The sequence below is a fragment of the Herpailurus yagouaroundi genome, unplaced genomic scaffold, assembly GCF_014898765.1.
Source record: "Herpailurus yagouaroundi ecotype Mexico unplaced genomic scaffold, PumYag 159, whole genome shotgun sequence".
Classification (NCBI taxonomy): domain Eukaryota; kingdom Metazoa; phylum Chordata; class Mammalia; order Carnivora; family Felidae; genus Herpailurus; species Herpailurus yagouaroundi.
In genome coordinates, this window is record NW_024412400.1 from 12,178,082 (window position 1) to 12,200,058 (window position 21,977).

Sequence of the window (21,977 nt, forward strand, 5' to 3'; positions counted from 1 at the left end):
AGCAAATAACTGAAACGTAATACATAATGTATGTAATAGAGTGATGTAATGGAGTAAAAAGCAGATGTTTAGGGAATGCAGATCAGGTAAGAGAACAACCCCTGCTGAAAAGGCTGGTGTAGAAAAGGCTGGGGATAAGCAGACGTGACTTAACAGTTATTGGTATTTTCTTTCCATTTTTAAAGCAATCTAGATCATGCTAGCACAGTCAGGCATAATGAGGAACATAAAAATTACTTAAAACCCACTAGCCAAAGTTAAATCATTAAAAATTTTTTTGATAGATGAATATTATGTATCGATGCTGATGGAGATGAATTTATTTTGCTTCTGTAACCAGCATCTTCCTTTCTTTGCCCATCCCTACCCCTTTCTTTGATAGAAGAAACAGAGGCGGTTAGGCGTATCGAGTCTTAAGAAAATTTGCTTCTTAAAGGATGGTTACCATGATTGTGGAAGCAGCTAATTTGGCATCTTAAGTCCAGCTCAGAAGTGTGCATTTATGAACTTCTGTATATGTCTTAAGATTCTCTTCCATTGCAGAATATATAGTATCTCTTCCCCCCCATCCCATCCACACACCTCTTGTAATCACAACTGCTTATGTTATCAGTGACTTTGTTGGGAAGACAGGGAAGCTAAACTTGCTGGTGTTACCATCTTCTTCCACGGGGTGATGTTGGTATTTGGAAAGCTCCTTCAGCCACCTATTCTTTTGATACTCTGTTGACAACTTTTTGTGACACTCGGCATCTGTTCATTGACAGAAAAAAGTTGTCAGAGAAACCAGATTTTCATGAGAGCAGGTCACCCCATTGGAGGCACCAGATGAAACCCAATGCTGGACAAAGCCTACTTATCAAGTAGGGGAACTGGGAAGTTGTCCCAGCTGAAAACAAAGTCTTTAAACATAAGGAATTGCAGAATTATACCAGTGCATAAACTGGAGAGGAAAGGCAGAAAATGTTAATTAAGGGTCTGAAAGATAGGATGAAGCAAGGGTTTAACTTGATCCCATTTCTGGAGGAACCCATTTATTGGATCGAACTGTTATTGTTTGCCAAGTCCGTATTGCTATAATTATTATAACTTAAAAATATGTTTCGTCTAGTGGGGCAGGTCTTCATTCACTCTGTAAGAAAATGATCTATTCTCATCTGTTTATTCTTCCAAATGGATTTTGGAAACACTTTTTTAATGTAAAAACCTTCCACTGGGATTTTATTTAGGATTATATTAAACCTATGGATTAATTTGAGATATAACATCTTCGCAAAATTTTAGCCTTTCCATCTAGGAACATGGTACATCTTTCCATTTAACCAGATTTCTTTTATTTCACACCCAGATTCTTTCTTAAATTTTTACTATGGAAAATTTCAAACATATACGAGAGCAGAGATGAACCCATATGTACTGATTGCATGACTTTAATAAGGATCAATTCATGGCTAATTTAGTTTCATACTCAACGCTTCCTACTCTTTTCTATATAGTTGGGGGGAAACAAACAACTACAGATATTATATCATAGAATTTTGATGGATTTTCTCATAGAGGACTTGAATATGTTTTCCTCTTAATGTTATTTATACATTTTTATATTTGTTAATATATATAAAATTAAAAAAAAAATCTTCTAACTGCAAATGCTGCTATGAAGGCAGACCTTTAAATATTTATTACTACTTTACCACATTTCTTCTTACTCCTGAAGGAGTTAAAGCTATTCTCATGTATTCTCTAAATATATTATTATATCAGTATATAACTGTAATTTTGCTTTTTTTCTAATATGTAAGCTTCATATCAGTTATCAGCAATTATAATGTACTGATAGAATTCCGAAAATATATTCAGTAATATCAGTAAATAGAAGGCATTTTTGTCTTCTTTGTGATTTTGTTAAAGATGTCTTAAAATATACATTCTTTGTAAATCCTCTTGAGAAATCATATAAAAATGAGTATTGAATTTTACCATTTTCTCTTTTATTATCTAATAAGGTAGTTCTATCATGTTACTCCTGTAACAAAATTAAATGTGCCTTAATAGATTTTCTACATTACTAATTTAACTCATTCTACTGTGGTCATTTGCTTTAATGTATTGATGGATTTGTATATTTAGATTTTTGGTTCTGTCTACATATGATTGATCTACTCTACGTGTGCGTGTGTGTGAGATCTTGGTTAGATTGTTTTTTTGAGTGGATTTTAAACTGTCTTCATTTTAGAATAATTACAATACCACGGACATCAGTTTTTAAGAAGTGTTCAGAAAAATCAATCATAAAACTTTTCAGAAATTTTGAGGGAGATAATTCTTTGATCTAATGTTAATTTTTCCCATTTTTATTGAACTTCTAAGAATTTCCTGCTCTCCTGATCAATCTCAAGAACTTACATTAAAAAAATATTTACTACATTTTATTGAGCTTTTCAAATATGTTAGCAGAATATATACCATCCGTTTATCATTTTCATTTAAATTTTGCTTTGTATTCTTGTCTGAAATCTTAATTTAAAAAATTTTTTCTCGTGATTTAGTTTATCTTCTCTCCATAAGGAATGACTAATTGCATTTATTTTTTGATTCACATATTTATTAAATTTATTCAATTATTCACTGAATTGTTACACATTTTCTCCTGCTTCTTTACACTTTTGTTCTATAAGAATGTTATTTTACATTTGAGGGCAATTTCGCTTCTGTTCCTTAAGTTTTGTTTTGGAGTGTTCTCATTTAAATTATTTTCTAATTAATCCATAATAACTGTGGATTTACTCTTCTAGCCCAGAATGGTTTGTGAAAGAGACTTTAACCTCCCAAGTGCTTAAGATCTGTTATGAAATTCTGATGTGTTTTACTGTAGTCAGACAATGACCAAAATGAAAGCAGAGATCAAGAGTGACAAATTTTTACCTTTTCAACTTCAAAAGTTACTCTTTTTTTCTTTTGACTTTGAATTTGAGAGCAAGCGCAAGTGAGAGAGAGAAAGAGATCGTGAGCATGGGAGAGAAGACGGGGCAGAGAGAGAATCTTAATCTTAGTGCGGAGCCTGATGTGGGGCTCCCTCCCACAACCGTAGGATCATGACCTAAGCTGAAACCAAGAGTTGGACACCTAACCAACTGGGCCACCCAAGCACCCGTCAATCATTACTCTTGCAAGGATGTCTTATCACCCAGAATCCATTTTTAGTTTGTACTTTCTTTCTCAAGTAGACAGACAGTCCTCAGGGCTTGCGGTGGGGAGAAAAGTGTTTGAAGAGGAACCAAGTATTAAATATGAATATGCAAACCCAAGAGGACCAAGGAAGAATAGAACTTCTCTATAAATACAGGATATATAAGGGCCTTTTCTCTCTTGGCTCAAGTTCTTGGTGAGAGATAGAGAGTCGGGAAGCCTTTTCTCTCCTCTGTTCCTCATGTCAGTCTGGAAAGCAGAAATTAAGTAGACATGATGGGGGTACATATTAAGGTATAAGAGTACCTAAGATAGCCCCCTATAAGTTTCGGAGCAGCTGGCAAGGAGCTCATCCAAAAATGACTAAAAATGAAGAAGAAGGTGCAAGGAAGTCTGGAAATAAGGGCAAGAGCAAGGAGCATGACTGCGATCTGACAGCTGGAGGCCATGGCCAGTCTTTGGATGGAAGCAGGAAGATGGAAAGATCATCTGGGGATAAGTTAGAGATGGGGCAAGTGGTCCGCACAAGGACAGCAGTGACCACGCTGGGGAACCAGGTTCACTCCCCAGCTTCAGTATAGGGTTGCCATATTTAGCAAATGAAAATTCAGGATGCTCAGTTAAGTTGGAACCTCAGATAAACAACAGATAATATTTTAGTGTAAGTATATCCCAAATATTGCATGGGATATACTTTTACTGAAAATTTTGGTTGTTATGAATTTACGTGAGATTTTTACCTAATTCCAATTTAGTAGGATGTTTTGTATTTTATCTGGCAACCATCCTCAGTGGCATTTGTGAATATCCCAACAATGTTGAACAAACAGCAAGAGGAAGAAAACTCTCAGAGGGAGAAGTCTTGATTGCTCATATTTTATGTCAGAATGGTCTGAGAAATCCCTCGGAGTTTTGAGGTTTTCTAGAAGTGACCATATTAAATGTTCTGCATTAGAAATAAATATAGGTCCAAATCAAAAACATTTTCAGTTAAAGAAAAATAAATTACCGTTTTTGCACATCTAAAGTGATGCAATTTTGAAATTCATAACCATGTCGTTTTTGAGTTCCAATGACAGGTGAAATACGGTACTTCACAGTAGGATGCTTCTATCTCAGTCCAAGAGACCAGCATGAGCTAAATTAGGATCTTTCTCAGCGTTAATTCCACATACCTAGTCTTCTCCATCTCTGGTCCAATCAGCTAGGACCAGGGCGGGAATGGTGTGGTGTGACCATCTCTATGGGTGAGAAAGGAAGTAAGGGGTCATTATGGACTGAACAAAGAACCTACATTGTGTCTATGATAAATGTCTCCCATCTCTAACTGTGACAACTTACTAATGGATTGTTGACCTCTAAACCTGGTCCTGAAACTGAAAAGAAACAAGGAAGATGGATTGTATCTTCCCCATTTCTGGCTCCGCAGCCGTTGTCAGAAAAAAGTTCCTGGCTTCTTTTTTATAAGGCTACTCTCTTCTCAGTACATTTCATTATGCCCTTGTCACGGAGTAGCACATGTCACTATTATATGTCCTTTGGATCTTATCTTGACATATTATTCCTCTGTTTTATTACCAGTTTTAGACAGCACCATAGTGCAGATTAAACCCTCAACATCCAGTTACAGAAATACCGATGCATTCATTTAGAGGACTGTCAGAATCTTTCTGCCATTTCAATATCCACCTTGCCCGAGATGTCGTGAAATGCAATGAAATACATAGCTTTTTTTGGAGCTAGTGAGAACCAGGAATTTATATATAATAAGGAAAAGATTGTTTTCTACTTGTGAGGTAGCATCAGCAAGTGTTAGAAGGTTGGTCTCTCTAAGAGGTTTTATTTCCCAGTTATGAAAATTATAGGGCCCCCTTCACTTAAAGGTTTCAGTTGAAATCCAAGAGGAAAATCACCAGGGGCGTGCAGTTATCTATCTGTCTCTTTAATTTAACAAGATTGTGATTGGGGAAACGACTCACTCATGATTGGTGGTGAGGTGAATTTCATGGAGCCATGAGTCTTAAGTGTACTCTTGAGCCTGGTATTGGGTTTCCAGTTTAACAATGAGTTAATGTGAACCCATGGGGTTTATCTTTCCCTGCATAGGATTCCCCCCGCAATGCCTCTATTGCTGCAAGCATTCTTGGGAAAGGCCATCACTTATATTCAAGGCATTTATCATAATTATTTAGAATAAAAAACGATATTCATCAGCGCCAGCTAGATGAGATCATAGGGAAGACCTATTGTTTCTTATCGCTGTGCCAGTTTTATGGGTTTTGAGAAGCAGGAGAGGAGGAACGTAGCTGTGGTTTATTTTAGGTCACTGTGCACCTGGGGCACTGTCCCTGTCAGCCCACAGGGCCCTTCTAGAGGGTACCCTGAGCAGTGTTAGGTTTGAGGGGTGTGATAGGATATGGGGCAGGAGGATGGGTGAAGCCTTCCCTCATGATGCTGTTCATTCACAGTTACTCTCTGATTTCCGGCAAGTTCTAAATAGTCAGAAAGTGCAAACGTATGGTCTGGAGTTGAGCGAGGCAATGTCCTGGTAGTGACAGGTGTCTGAGACTGAGGAGGGACATGTTGAGAGATGGGGGCTCGGGAACAATATCAAGTTTGGATGGCTTTGGACATCACGTTAAGAATACATTCATTTTCCCACTGTGTGGAAACCACTGTGTTCTATGCTGCCCTGAGTCCTGTGTTTTCTCTCACAACATTCTGCGCAAGCATCAACTTTCCCAGGGGGGCTTCTTGCTTTACTGTCTGCTTAAAGGTCTCTTCTCTATCCCAGCATTTGTTCAGCGTGTATTGCAAGGTCCTCTGTGATCTAACCATGAGCTTGTCACCCCACACTGAACTGGAGGCTCCTTAACTGTTCTCATGCCCCATATAGGCCTGGGCAAGTGTGATGGAGAGATAGATGAGTAGATAAATTTAATCCCCATAGCAATCCCACGAGGTAGGGACTGTCATTCAGACCACTGGACAGATTAGGAAACTGAGTACGGAAAGCATAAATACCATGCCCAAGGCTACCAAGCTGATAAGGGATGGCACCAGGATTCAGAACCAGTCAGGCTCATCCCACAATCCATGGTTTTAATCACACGGCCTCTATGTTCCTCAATCGAGATGACAGGTGATGGATCAACCTCATACCCTGCCTGAAACTGTGATTTTTTTAAAGCCACAATGATGTACAGAAATAGAAAATATTGATTTGGGAAGATAAGATTGGCCTGTTTAATCCTCTTAGAACCATTACAAAGTGAAATACTATTGCTAATGATTTTGCTTATTCTAACTCTGTTCACATGACCAGGCAGGCTGGTTAAGCTGACCTGTAAATCACTTCCTAAGTCTGTTTGGTGCCCAGACCCGGCATGTAGGTTTTTCTCATTTACTTCTTCTGTTCCACCGTAGGGCTCTGTAGATAGAGTCACTCTCCCCTAGGATTTGCAGTCACCGCTGTTCTAAATACCCCAGTCCAAACCCCTTCGAGACACTTGCAGTTTACCAAACAAGGATTGGGTTTGGAAAATATAATTCTCCTACCTAGAGACCCATTGAGCCAGAGAATCCTAGAAGTCATCTCATCGCCCTACTTCTGACCCAGCAGAGAGCCCTTCTCTCTGCCTTCCATCCCTCTCTCCTTTCCTGTTCTTCGACCAATTGTAGTTTCTACTTGCTGTTTGCATATGAGGTGCCGGTTTGATATTTATAGATCTTCCTGCTGCATTATTTCAGGAAAGACCTATTATAAATGACAAAATACAACCTTAAAATAGAAAATGAACCCACATGTAACCAGTTTTATCACAGAATATATATATTTTTTCTTCTTGAGGTGTGGGGGAAACAAGAAATTGTCAATTGTAAGCCAATATGAGTCTGGATCATCAAATGCCATTCCTTATGGAAATTGCATGAAACGTTTCTCCAAAGCAAAAAGGAAAATAAACCATGACAGTTTTGATTTATTTTAAATATTCTTTTTTTAGAAGTTACGTATTCTCTGTTTGTTATTACAACAGATGAAAAACTTGCCTCAATGAAAATGAAAGACAATGGATTGGAGCTTTCATATAAATGTTTAGCTCTTTTTACGTTTACACATTGGAAATGGTCGCCTTATTGAGCGTATCTCCTCACTGGTTATGTCTTAAAACAAGGGTCTGCCGATTATGGCCCTTGGGCTAAATCCAGCTTGACGCCTGTTTTTATAAATAAAGTTTTCTTGGAACACAACCATACCCATTTATTTTAGTACCCTAAATGGCTTCTTTTGTGCTACAACTTGCTGAAGTTGAGTAGTTGTGGCAGAGATTGGGTGTCTTACAAAGCTGAGAATATTTACTCTCTGGCCCTTTACAGAAATTGTTTGCCGACCCCTGTTTTAGAATACCCAAAAGAGAGGGCTCTGCCTTCCTTAGTGTCTGAGACCACAGTCTGAACTAGGGAATTCTGGGATTGAATACGATTTCTCCGTGGGAAAATCCATTTATAGACCTTGAAACTCAGTAAGATCTGTGTTCAAATTCTGCCTTTGTTTGGGACTGCCCTGCCTGCCTTTGACAAGTTGCTTAGCTTTTCTGAGCCTCAATTATGTTATCTATAAAATGGAGACACTTTTTCTCTCATGAAGTACAACCCTACCGTTAAATGGGGTAATGTTCCGGCAGGGTGCAGTGTGTTGCCGGCCGTACGGTGGACAGTCAGCGAATACAGTTTTTTCCCCTAGTTACATCCAAATTGAGGAGTGAGCTACATGGAACACACTGATTCTTCTGTCTGGACAAACGTCCATTCGTGTAGTGAAAACATTCTTATTTTCTTTTAATTTTTTAAATGTTTTATTATCCGTATTCGAGAGAGAGGGAGACGGCATGAGCAGGGGAGGGGCAGAGAGGGACGACAGGGGGAGACAAAGAATTCGAAGCAGGCTCCAGCCTCCAAATGTCAGCACAGAACCCGATGTGGGGCTTACACCCACGATCTGTGAGGTCATGACCTGAGCTGAAGTCAGATGCTTAACTCACTGAGCCACCCAGGCGCCCCAATTCTTTGTTATCTTAGCACATTTCTCTTTTATCATGTCTTTGGGGGGAAAACATGCTTTTGTCCGCTAGATCTTGCGTTCTTTTAGAAGTTTTTGCCAAGCACTTCCTGATTCCTTTTAAACTATGATTTAAGGCCAGTTTTGAGTAGGATTGCCCACGGTCATGGTAATTACCAATGATTTCCAACAACAGTTTGATGGGATTTATGCAATGAAGAGCAGGAAACTTGTGTTTCAGAAATTGCCTTGCTGCACCACACTTCTCCCCTGTATAACATCAATTTCTTACCTACACTCCAGGCCTCAGAGGCCAGACCTCTCGAGAATGTTCCAACTCCACGAAATGTAGGCCGGCGGCCTTGCCGCTGAACGTGTAAAATTCCACCTGAGAAGGAACCGGGCCCTCGTTAACAGCATCACAATCAGCTGGAGACACAGATCGATTTTTTATTTATTTAGTTTTATTTTTTGCCAAATACCACGCTCCTGGTGTGGAGTACTTTTCTAGCCTCGGCCCCCAGGAGCACACTTGCTTTAGATCCATTTTGGCCGAAATGAAAGACCCCATTTCTCTACGTACCCGACCACCTATCTGGGAGAGATGCCAAGCCAGCCGTCCAGACTGAAGAAACAGGTCTTGTGTTAATAAGTGTTTTTCCAGACCTTCACTTACCCATTATGGCACCAATACTTATCCCCAGGAGGAGGGCTGCCTTGCAATATCATTATCCTCAATTTATAGGTGAATGAAAATGTGATCTGATGGAGCAAAGTGAAGTACTTGCCAGTTAGAGTAAATACTCGGCGCTCAGACACAGCATTTGGCCACTGGGCACTCTTGCGGTGTGCACATGACCGGGCGGGCTGAGAAACCGGCGGGGAGTCTCTGCCCTTCACCCTCCGTCCAGCATGACTTCTGTGTACAGATACCATGGCAGTTGCACTGTGCTTCCCCACGGCGTTTCCCCTGGCCTTGACTTCTCTCTTCCTCCTTTCCCTTCCCCACTCCCTCATCCCTCTTTGTCTCCTCTTCTTCCCTCTCTCCTCATCCTACCACATTGTGTTTTCATAAGCTGCCTTGTTCCCCCTCCCCCGCTTTGGCTAAGAGTCCAGTATGATTCATATCCACCTATGTTTTCTTTACTTAGGTGCCTAGAATAAAGCCATTCCTCATTTGTATTCACACAGAAATACAACTGTGATAATGGACACGATTAGCATGAAAAGTAGTCAGATAGTCATCTGGGTGTATACAGCCTTATAAAAACTCAACACCTCAGAGTTCTCTGGACTCTATATCAATGTAATGCTGACTGAATATTCCAGATCAAGAGTTTTCAACATAAGGTCCAGACCCATCAGAACCATGGTTTTCAATCCTGGCTGCACATTAGGATCATCTGAGAAGCCTAAAAAAAAAATGCCACCACCCTTACCCCACACCAGAAATTCTGACTTTTTGGTCTGGAGTAAGGATCTTGCATTGGTATTAAAAAAAAAAAATCTCTTCAGATAATTCTAATATCAGCTACGGTTAAGGACCACCGTACTAATTGGTTTTGAGTTATACAGTCAATTGTAAGTCACCTCAGCTTTTTATTTTCCTTTTTAATGAATAGTCAGGATAGAATAGAGGAGAAAATAGGAGTATGTTGTTCAGGTGGTAGTGATGGGTACTATCCCATCAAATTCATGTTTCAGTTTCATGGATATCAGGGTGGAGACTGTCACCACCTAAACACAGTTGCTTGACTGTGGGCTATAATCAGAGTTTGAAAACCACTGCTTTAGATTATATTTAACAGAAAAGTATGTTGATAGCTGCCTGGGGAAGATCAGAAAATCTTCATCTGTCCTAAGCGAGAAGCCCGATTGCACTATTTTTAAATGCTTGTAGGGCATGCCGAGGTATTGCCAAGTTATCTCTGGACTATCAAATGTTTCTTACCTATTTATAGAAGCACTTACACATTCTCTAAGACACTGAGCCCAACTTTCTGCTCTCCTGTAGTCACCCTCGCTGCTTAAAATTGTTAAGTTGCATTTCTTTAAAAAAAAAAATGTTTTAGCTCAGTCTCTCCTCATTTTTAAACCAGCTCATTCCGACCCTTAGTTAGGGATATTTACAAAAGAGTTACAGCTCATTAGCAAATATAGAATCTTCAATCTGCCACTGAAGTACTCTTATCAGTTCTCTGAAAAATGCCCATCAGGCCTGCAGGCCTAGCACTTAACAAAACTTTCCGGAATCTTCCAGGAGGCTTTCTGGAAGGAGAAGTGGCCTTTGGTATTAACACTTAGTGCCCAAACATTCCAGGGTAATCAGTGGTTTTCGCATATGATATCAAAGTGATTCGGCCCCGCTGGTCTTACAGAGTTCACATGATAATAATGTAGGAGTCTGTCAAGAAAAGTAGGGAGTTTCTGGCCTCACCGGCCCCGCTCATGTGTGAATGGACACCCTTGTGGTTGGCAGGACAGCAGGCTCAAATGTGTCACCACGCGGCAGTAGAAGGGGGGGGGGGGGCAGGTTGTTCACCAGATCTTCGGGAATTCAAGCACAGGCATCTGAAATGTGAGCGAACGTCCATACCAAACATCTTCCAGAAAACACACATGACAGAGGGGAGTAAGAATTGGAGAATTAACTGAAAGACCTAAGCAGAGGTGGTTGTGGGGGCGATACTAACCGTTTGGGAATGGATAAGAAAGCGGGCTGAGTCAGTTGATCAAAAAATGATTCGGAGCTGCCAAGAGAGGCCCCTAAGTTGGGGTGTGAACCTTCTGCAACGACTGAGGTGGCCCGTGAAGCACGATGTGTCTGAAACTAACCACTAAATGGCAAAAGAAAACGCAAATAAGAACTCTGATCCGGTGGGGAATTTAGAAAAATTCCAAATGGAGTTTTGTGATGGCTGCTCACTAAGTAGAGTAAGTTTGCTCTCAAGCAAGATGCAGCACCAGATGATTTTAACAATTTTCTGCTCTGACAGCCAGCGAAAAAGCTACAGGTAACAGAAAGACAATGAGGTAAATGAATAAATCCCAAAAAAGAGGGACCCAAGGCATACCATGAGAAAAATGAAAGATGTCTATCCAAAGAATCTGCGAAGAAAAGGGTACCTGCTTTGGATTATAGATGAACGTGAATGGGGCAAAATGCAGAAATACTGTATGTAGAAGCCCAGAAAGTGGGGGCCTAGCGGATTAAAGTTCAAGGCCGATTTCCAATAATGCACAGATCTTACAGCAGAGCTGAGCATGTGAAACACACTGCCTGTCAGTCAGTAACTGCCCGAGACTAGGGGAATCTGATGGACGGTGCGCAGAGGGACAGAGTCAGGGCTCCAGTGACGGTAAATGCACGATTTTCACGTTGCCAGTGATTTTGATGGCCAGGTCTCATTCCTACCATAAAGACTGGCAAAATGCTCTATACCCGTGAAAGTCAGAAAGGGAGTATTTGTGGGATTGAAGAACAAACAGAGAGTCAAAAGTAGTCGATGGACATTGCATTGGAAGATGTGAAGATAAAGGGTTATGGTCTCACTTTCCTACATGGTACTTCAAAAACTAAACAAAAATGTCAAAGATTCCTGAAAGTGCTGTGCCAGTACAAGAACCTTGGTGCATTAGAGGAGAAACTTAATGGTCTTCTGGTTTCCATGGGTTTTAAACACACCTGTATAAACATAACATAAAGTATAGGTTGACCTATACTTTAAGACGCGAAAACTCATTTCGAAATAATATCCTTATATTATTCTTCTCCCTTCCTTCCTTGCTTCCTACCTCCCTTCCTTCCTCCCCCCTCCACTCCCTTATGTCTCTTTTTCACTTGTAAAGATCCACAGCATCTATGAGAGCCATCAAGAGTCCTAGCTTAAGCAAGGTCAGGCTTACCTCCACTTGGAGGTAATTCTTCCTATTACTCTAACATTTCTTTTAATAGCCTTAACATAGTCTGTCACTTGGTTTTCTATATCTGCTGGCCGAGACCTACCATGAAACACGGGAGGTGGGTGAGAGGTATAATATGCTCCTTTCATAAGCAGCGATACTGTCTAGAGCTGGCATGTCGTTCTTCAACTTGCTTGGGGCGAGAAGTAAATCAAAGAACAGTCGGAAAGGGTTGGGGGTATGGGAATATGTAGGAAGAAGGGAGTGATGAGCAGGATTTTTGGCCAAAAGATTGAGAGGTGTCCCCAGTTAACATTATTTCATTAGATTTTCATAATATTCCTGTAAGGTGGGCAGAGCAAGTATCATTATCTCCGTTACATTGATGGGAAAAATGAAGCCCAAAATGTTAAGTGACTTGCTTTGAGCGCTGACACCCAAGTGACTAAATCAAAAGCGGACTCTACATCTGCTGATTCTCACTTTATTCTGCCAGATCAATAATGAGGTTTAGGTTGAAGTATCTGTATAAGCCCATGAAAATTCTGTGACCAGTCATTCTTACTGTGGCACTTATGATCCGTGGTGACTTGGCTACTCTGTACCTTTCCAGCCTTACTAACTCTGCCCTACCCCATTAATTAGCCCCAGTCAGACTGAATTCATTCCATCTTCTCTTCTACCCAGCTCCTCCCCATCTTTCAGCTCTCAGTGACCTATTTCTTCTCGCGAAGAGCCCTAACATCTCTGAGTTAGTGAAAGTTGACCATCCTTCATGCTCTGTAGACTTTGTTCTTACCCCTCTTCCGGCCCCATTCTGTAACTGCCTGTTTTTCTATTCCTATCTCCATCTTCAACTTCTTAGGGATAGTGGTTTTCTCCCATCCAAGTACTAACCAGGCCCGACCCTGCTTAGCTTCTGAGATCAGACGAGATCGGGGGCATTCAGGGTGGTATGACCGTAGACTAGGGATAGTGGTTTTCTTATTTACCATTACATCCCCAGTGCCTAGCATAGCTTTTGTCATATACTAAGCCTCTCAAATGTTTGTTCACTCAAGCCATAAAGCTGAGAAGATATGATCATTTTTAAAATTCACCATTACGTTTTAGTTTACAACAAAACCTTTCTGCTATTCATAACCTAAATTTAGTTTTGCACATTCAGTCAACAAATGTTAGCCAAGGGGCGCCCGGGTGGCGCAGTCGGTTAAGCGTCCGACTTCAGCCAGGTCACGATCTCGCGGTCCGTGAGTTCGAGCCCCGCGTCAGGCTCTGGGCTGATGGCTCAGAGCTGATGGCTCAGAGCCTGGAGCCTGTTTCCGATTCTGTGTCTCCCTCTCTCTCTCTGCCCCTCCCCCGTTCATGCTCTGTCTCTCTCTGTCCCAAAAATAAATAAAAAACGTTGGAAAAAAAAATTAAAAAAAAAATAATAAAATAAAATAAAATGTTAGCCAAGATGCTTAGTACCTCCATGGGGTTGTATGCCCAGGCTTCTCATAGTGCTTGTTAGGCAACAAGTACTCAGTACATAATTTCGTAATGAATTAGTTAGTACAGAAATTATTAATATGCCGATTTCCTAAGGCATTTAGTCGATGTCTTGCATGTAAATAATGATATGGAACAGAATATGGAAAGAGCCATACGGGAAGAATTTGGGGTAGTTTTCGTTGGCTGAGCTGAAAAACATGATTGCAAGGAGTGAGGACATAAGTAGGCCCGTGTGGTCATTGACTTCTGGGAAAGAGACAACAGCATTTGACCTAGCCTGTGGAAATAAAAAATGGCTTGACTCAGCTCGACAAGAAAAATGTGTCGGTTCATTATGTATTTGTAGTGATGCCCTTAAACATCACCAGCGTCACAAGTATTTAGATGAACACCAGAATGCTTTATAGACAAACACCACCATTAGTAAGACAGAAGTCATATTTATGGGAAAAAAGCAAGGGTCTGCAATGGGATTATAGTTGTTTTGATCTCCATTTCCGTGTGTTCTCGATGGGCCATTTTCCTTTTCACCAGCCTCTTCAGGACTTTTGTTTTTAGTTTGTTTATTTTGAGAGAGCGAGAGAGAGCACAAACCGGGGAGGGACAGAGAGAGAGAGAATCCCTAGCAGCCTCCACACTCAGCATGGAGCCCAGGGCGGGGCTCTACCCCACACCATGAGATCACCATCTGAGCCAATATCAAGAGTCGGATGCTTAACTGACTGGGTCACTCGGGTGCCCTCTTTCAGGACTTTGAATGAACATTTATGGGGCACTCTCTTGCATATGTATTTAAGGGCCCACTGTAGAAAGGCTAGAGTGTAATGGATGCAGTGTTCAGGCCCTTAATCCCAGCAGCCTTGGTTTGACATCCAGCCTCCCTACCTGGTAGCTATATGATCTTAGGTAATTAACTGAACCTCGTCACGTTAGAGTTTTGTCACAGGTACATGGCATTGACAAAAATAATAGAACTTACATCATTGGATTGTTCTGAGACATCAATGAGTTCATGCATATCCAGTGGCTGACCCATAGTAAGAACCCCATTAATGCTGGCTCTGGTCAGTACTATTACGTACCAGGTTCTGTACAGTGAAAAGGCAAGATGTGGTTTCTGTACTCACGCAGCATGCTTGTCATTTGCTTGTTTCTCTTTACTGTATAATTCATTCTTCAGCCTTCTTCTGCTTTGCTCTGAAAGGGGCGTGCCTCCTACAAATCACATTTCCCAGGCTCCCTCGCCAATTGGCTTCCTGTTAAGTTTGGGCAACGGGACGTTCAGACAAGAGATTGAGATTGGCGGGGAGGGCAGCAGTCCCTCTCTGCTTTAGGGGCATCACCAGCAGAGGCTGTCTCTTCTCCATTCTCTCCCAACAGAGCCTCCCTGGGCACTCACAGGTCCTACTGGAAGCCCCCATTCCCAGGCTTCCTCCCAGCTTTCTGCCAGGGAGTGAGACCAGTACAAAAGAGAATAAGAAGAGAAAGACAGATTCCAGATATGATCCTGGATCCACCTGTGCCTGAAGATTATATGTGCCTGGAGTTTTAAATATATGAGCCTATAAAAAATTCTCCTTTTTGCTTAAGCTACTTTGCTTGCATTTCTTGTACCTACCACTGTGTGAGTGCGAGTACAATATCTACTAATTCCTGAGAACTGTTTGAGATGATATCACAATATAAAGCAATTGGTATTCTCATTGCCTCTGTGTCTCTGGAAATCATAGAACTAGTATTTATTGTCCTGCTAGTGTTAAGATTATAAAGATGAGCAAGATAAACAGGGTGCTTCTCTTTGATAGCGCAATAATGACTAATTAAGTGTTTTCAAAAACACTAACTTTTACTCTACTTGTTCCAAAACGTTCTTTTCTCTGGAGATCTGAAACACCTTGCCTTAGTAGATGTGTATCTTAAAACTAAACGCATCGCATCCATTGTAACACAAGGATATAAACTAAAATGCAAAGCAGGAACTTCGTGGTGAAAGTTTTCATTTATTTTCGATAAAGGAAATCCCAAGCCTCCAGTTCTTTATGAAACCTTCCCAGGGCAGGAGGATTTTTCAGTGCAATGAAATTGATGGTGTCATGGCTGTAGGACAATCACTCATTCTGGTGTATGATGTTTTTGGCTCTTCTCTTCTCCATTTGCCTATGATGATGCAATTTGTCTCCTGATAATGGATGGGCTTCCTCTCCCTTCCAGTCACCAGTGTTAGGCACTGAAACTTGCCCAAGACATGTCCAAAGTTGATCTGCTTGGGGGATTTCTTGGAGTCTTTCATGGTTGATGAAAGCAAATTTATAGTCATGATGTAAGTACAAGAGTGTGTGTGCATGCTTTGTCCTTAAAATGTATGCAGTGGCCTTTTAATGTTAGAATATATGGTCAGGCTGCAGTTGCTATGGAAACAACAATCAAATTTTCTGACCTTTGAGGGTAGGGAGATACAGTGGTAACGGCTGTGATCAAAGCTGAGGATTACTGAGAGAATTAAAGTAAAGAATAAAAAGCAAGGGGCCCTTTATACCTTAATGTTCAGATCAGAGCAATCTGTTCTTCTTCTGTGTCTCCCAACAGTATCCACCAGAGCGACACTGAAGACGTCCTAGTATTCTTTTAGTTATTATTTTATGTTGTTTATTTTGGATAATAACAACAATTTTGGTTGAGTGGGGATTTTGGAGTTCTTGATTATAGTTGGTCTAGAATTTTTTACATACCACAAAATCATGGTTTCTGGTAATGGAACACCTATATCCAGATCAGTGGCCACACAATACAACGTTACCATCGTAACATGGAAATGCATGGTTTTGTTTGGAATGGACCAAGTTGATTAGTCAAATGAATACACTCTCTGTTCAGAAGAGATCATTTCTAGGACCAGTGGGGTGTTTCTCTGTAGCTTCCTGTACAGTATTGATCCTTTTGTATTATTAAGATTTAGAAGATGTACCTGCCAAGTGAGAAGTTCATGTATCTGGGTTTATTCTGTTTATACTACGTGTCAGGGGAATGTGAGGGAAATATGGAATATGGGGAGGGGCATCATCACCCTAATTGCTTAGGGAGGGTCCTCTATGCCCAATACAGTGTTAAACTCTGTGGATGTGGGCATGAATAGGAAATGATTCCTTCCCTCTAGAACGTGCTTGGCCACACAAGGAGAGAATACATGCAGACTGCATATTGAGTAGGGGCACCGCAGGAGCAAAGCCAGCAACCAGAGCCAAACATAAAAGGAAGAAGTGAGTCCAATGGGATGGGCAGAAAAGAAGCTGAAGGGAAAGCATAACTTGAGATGGGACCCAAAGGAAGGGCAGACCTAGATAAAGAGGAAAGACTATGTTTGGTGTTAGTAAACTTCAGAACTTGTAGATACGCTGAATGTATTTTTGAATGTGTCAAATACTATGTTAAAATAGAGATAGGGTCAAGCAAGTGATGGGAGCAAAGACACAGATGAGGCATGATCTAGTGGTCAAAGGACATTGAGTAGTTTGGCTATGTTGGGGAAGCAGAGGGTTTTGCTAAGTATTCTGTAGGAATGAAGATGCTCAGAGATGCATAGGGCATGGTGAAGGGATGGGTTAGGAAATCTGGGATTCTGTGGACACCAGATGACTTGGAGGGTAACCAGGATGAAACTCTAAAAATTTGAGGTCAGGGCGAAGAATTTAGAATGGCAGTAAATGGGGTAAATTGTCACCCACTGCTTAAAGAGAAGTAACCAGTCAGTAAATGCAGATCGAATTTGGTTGCAAAATCAAACCCATGCAGGACCAACCCCCCAAAACCCTTTGCAATTGCAGCTGATATTGGTGAGAGTTATAACTTGCTGGCTGCCGTTGAACTCTCCCATAGCTCCTTCATCAGGTTTTTTATCCCTGGGTTGTTGTCACTTTTGGCCTTGTCAATATGAATATGACTTTAAAGGAAGAGGCTATAAATGCCTATTTGTTTTGCCTATGATATTATACAAAGTATATACAATATGTTAGGTATTTTTTCCCAGTATGGAGCTTTGAGTGAGTTACCAACTGATATTTTTCATCTTGAGAACTTGACCCACTTTGCTATTGTAGGATGATTACTTGGTCATTGCCAAGCTTCCCCGTAATCATCAGTGAGATTGTGAAGATGGACTGAGCAATTCTCAGCTCTGAGGGTTTTTTTTCCCCAAACAAAATAGGTAACCTGTGTCTCAAAGTTAATACACACATAGACTGCTTCCCACGCAGGGCGGTCGCAGAGCAAGAACAAATGCCTTTGGCACAAGGTAGTAGAATATCACACAGGTTTTGTTTGTGGGTATGTGTTTTTGAAATAAAGTGTATTCTAAAAATTGACAGTCTTACAGTCTTTTCTTTCTTCTTTCTTTCTTTCTTTCTTTCTTTCTTTCTTTCTTTCTTTCCTTTCTTCCTTTCTTCCTTTTTCTTTCTTCCTTTTTTTTTTTTTTCAAAAGGACCTTCTCAAGAAATGCTACTCTGCCAAGGCATCTTACCTCTTCCAGCAGGATAAGTTCTATGATGTCAGCTATGACACAGGAGACAAGTCTATCCAATGCAGCAGGAGACCAGATGCATTCAAGTTCTGGATGACTTGGAAGGCCCTGGGAACATTAGGCCTTGAGGAAAGAGTTAATCGTGCACTTGCTTTATCTAGGTACTTGCCCGTGTGTGTGTGTGTGTGTGTGTGTGTGTGTGTGTGTGTGTGTGCGCGCGCGCGCGCGCGCGCTCACGCATGTCTGTAAAAAAGACTCTATGGAAATGACATTTGTGAGATCTACACATGGTCTTTCTTCTGTGCATGTCTTCTTTCATATAATGGCCATTTTTCAGTACCTACTGTGTGTTAGGAATTGTGAACAAAACCGTCCTACTCCTGCCCTCTGGGGTCCCAGCCTAGTAACAGATACCTTTATGTGACAAACCTGACCAAATAAAGGTGAACCTACTTTTCGGTAAGGAGAGGTATGTGGTGCTCCAAGAGCATTCAGGTGGCTTCCCTAGTGTTCTTGAGGGGCTTTGGCAGAGGCTTCCTGGAGGAAGTGACATTTAACTAAGACCCGGTGAAGAAAGGGAAGGAGAATGGTGCGAGCAGAGGGAGGACCAAGCCCAAATCATGGTGACTTGAAAGACCTGAACAGCAGGTCTGTGAAAACGTGGGGTGGAGTAGAGGCAAGAAGGTAAAGGTAATCTGGAAGTGCTGTGGTTACCTGTCTCGTCATAACATCAGAGACAAAGCTTTTGAAGACACTTCCAAAGGCATTAGACAAGCTCTCGAGAGACAGGTGGTGGACATTTGCCAGTCAAGACTCTTCTGCTAAGCTTGGATCAGTGGGTGCAAATGGGCAGGCCACAGCCAAATTTAGTTTTAAATGTGATTGGTTGAGCCCCAACTGCATAGACTTAATCTTCTTGGTGTTAAAAAAAAAAAAACTCAAACACTTAAAGACTTAAAATATTTAAAAATAGGGAGATTTGTCAAAAATCTGGATTTTTGGCTTCTCTCGAAAGATCTGAATGCTCTCAGTCCCACATGGTGACAAACCACTGAACATGTTGATGCCTGTCTAGAGACCCACATTCCCCCTACTTCCTTCTGTGTTTTTGCAGACAACCTGGACTCCAAACCTAGGTCTACCATTTACAGGCTAGGTGACCTGGGCAGGTTTCTTAACCTCTCTGTGCCTCGGTTCACCCCACTAAAATGGAGATAACAGTCATATGTAGTTCAAATAGTTGTTGTGATGATTAAATGAATTGACAGATGTTAAACCCTTAGAACGTGCCTGGCATAAGCTACAGGCTATATGAGTTTTGGTTATTTATACCTGCTTGACCACTATAGGCACTGGAGTTTGTGATCTCTGGTTTGGATTATTTCTCCTTCATACTTCTTGCTCACATTTCACATGCAAAATCCAGAAGTCTCACTTAGAGATTTAAAACAGTTCCCTCTTTCTTTCTTTTTTTTTTTTTTTAATTTTTAGCATTTATTTATTTTTGAGAAACACAGAGACAGAGCATGAGACAGGGAGGGGCAGAAAGAGAGGGAGACACAGAATCCGAAGCAGGCTCCAGGCTCCGAGCTGTCAGCACAGACCCCTATGCGAGGCTTGAACCCCTGAAGGGTGAGATCATGACCTGAGCCAAAGTCGGATGCTTAATTGACTGAGGCCCCCAGGCATCAAACAGTTTCCTCTTTCTATACTGGGATTGTATGGATGCTCTGTGCAATAACTGTCTGAAAAATCAGTGTCTTAAAACAGCCATTATTTTTTCAAGTTTATTTTTATTTATTTTGAGAGAGAGATAAAGAACAACAGGGGGAGGGACAGAGAGAGAGGGAGACAGAATCCCACGCGGGCTCCGCCCTATCAGCACAGAGCCCCATGCGGGGCTTGAACACAAACCATGAAGTCCTGGCCTGAGCCAAAATCAAGACTCGGAGGCTTAACCGACTGATCCAGATGCCCCCAAAGAGCAATTATTTATTCTCATACATCTGCAGGTTGGCTGGAGTGGCTTTATCTCATACTATGGTGGCCGTGGGGGTTGGTGGAGGGTCTCAGTCTACTCCCTACATGCTTTGCAGCCTCCTTGGATTAACAGGTGAATCACAGTGTGTTCAGAGTGTCATCTGATGGAGATGACCGAAGGCCAAGAAGGCCCCATTATGCAAGCTGACTTCAAAGTTCCATTTATATCCTCTCTACTGGCATTCCAATGGCCAAAGTAAATCACATGGCCAAACTCAATGTTGAGAGTCAGGGAATACAATCTGCCTTTTAGCAGGAAGAGCTGCAAAGTTACATGGTGTTGACCTTGAAAATAAAACAGCCAGTTTTTTACCAGAAAAAATAGCCTATTTGGGAATGACAGAGGAATTGCAATTCAGGACATGCAAACCATGGCAAAACATAGGCAAGTTTGGAGAACAAAGGGGAGAAGTTTGCGTATATAGAGGAAAGGGGGAAGTTGAGAGGGGTTGCTTTGGACATGAGTCCATTGGAGGAGACAGGAAGTGATGGTTTCTCATTGGCTGAGTAGTATGGCTTCTCATTGGCTGGGGCTGTTGCTAGACAAGGAGAAAATCTTCCTCCTATTTGCTGTGGTAGTAAAATAGGCTTCTTCCTGTTGGAAAACGCAAGGTAGCCTTTTCCTGTTGAAGTCTTCAATTGATGTGAAGCCCTTCAATGTGCAGGGCTTCCTGGCTCCATTTCAAATGAGATTTCCTTTATACTCTTTCATAATGGCTTGGTTATAAGGACAGATAAAGTGATGGCTTTGGCACTTTCAGAAGATTGTTAGAAGTCAGCAAATCTAGTGATTATGGTTTAAGAAGTAGTTTGAAAATCTATAAATATTGTATCATTTAGGACTCTGGTGGTGGTAAGCAACAGAAACCATAATTCAAGATATTATAAACAAAGGTCATTTATCATCTCATGTACCTTATGAGGTAGTGTAATGATGACTTCTGGAATGACTTTATCTAGGAGCTTAAACAATATCACCTTAATCATTCTCCATCTTTCAGATTTGCTCTCTTTTATGTTGGTTTATTCCTATGTTGGAAGGTGGCTGCCAGAAGTGTAAGATCTGTGTCCTCCCTGGTTCAAGTTCAAGGTCAAAAGGAGAGTGTGCTCCTCTCTTAATCCCAAAGGAAGTTTTCTCTATATCTGAATGAGGCAAACGTCCATCCCTAATCCGTTGCTGTCGCCAGGGAAATGTGATACTCTCACTGGTCATGCCCTCCCTTGGCACTGGAGAGACGTCAATTCCTTCTATAAAATATGTGCTGAAACTAGGTGAAGAACATGCTTTTCTTAGAAGTAGGGTTAGGGGCACCTGGGTGGCTCAGTCGATTAAGTGTCTGACTCTTGATTTCAGCTCAGTCATGATCTCATGGCCATGCGTTTGAGCCCTACATCAGGCTCTGCACTGGCAGTGTGGAGCCTGCTTGGGATTCTCTCTTTCCCTCTCTCTGTGCCCTCCTCTGCTCATGCTGTCTCTCTCTCAAAATAAATAAACATTAAAAAAAAGTAGGGTTAGGGGCGCCTGGGTGGCGCAGTCGGTTAAGCGTCCGACTTCAGCCAGGTCACGATCTCGCGCTCCGTGAGTTCGAGCCCCGCGTCGGGCTCTGGGCTGATGGCTCAGAGCCTGGAGCCTGTTTCCGATTCTGTGTCTCCCTCTCTCTCTGCCCCTCCCCCGTTCATGCTCTGTCTCTCTCTGTCCCAAAAATAAATAAATGTTGAAAAAAAAATTAAAAAAAAAAAAAAGTAGGGTTAATGTACCTCTATCAGAATTAGTGAGAT

General features: G+C 41.4%; 1 protein-coding gene across 1 annotated transcript in view; it reads left to right on the forward strand.

Moving 5' to 3' along the window:
- The window catches only part of GADL1 (glutamate decarboxylase like 1), a 170,279-nt gene that overhangs the window by 75,537 nt on the left and 72,765 nt on the right, over nt 1-21,977 (forward strand). The window contains exon 12 of the mRNA XM_040479987.1: nt 18,120-18,319. Coding sequence (XP_040335921.1) covers nt 18,120-18,319 — 200 coding nt within the window. The remainder of the gene's footprint in view (nt 1-18,119; nt 18,320-21,977) is intronic.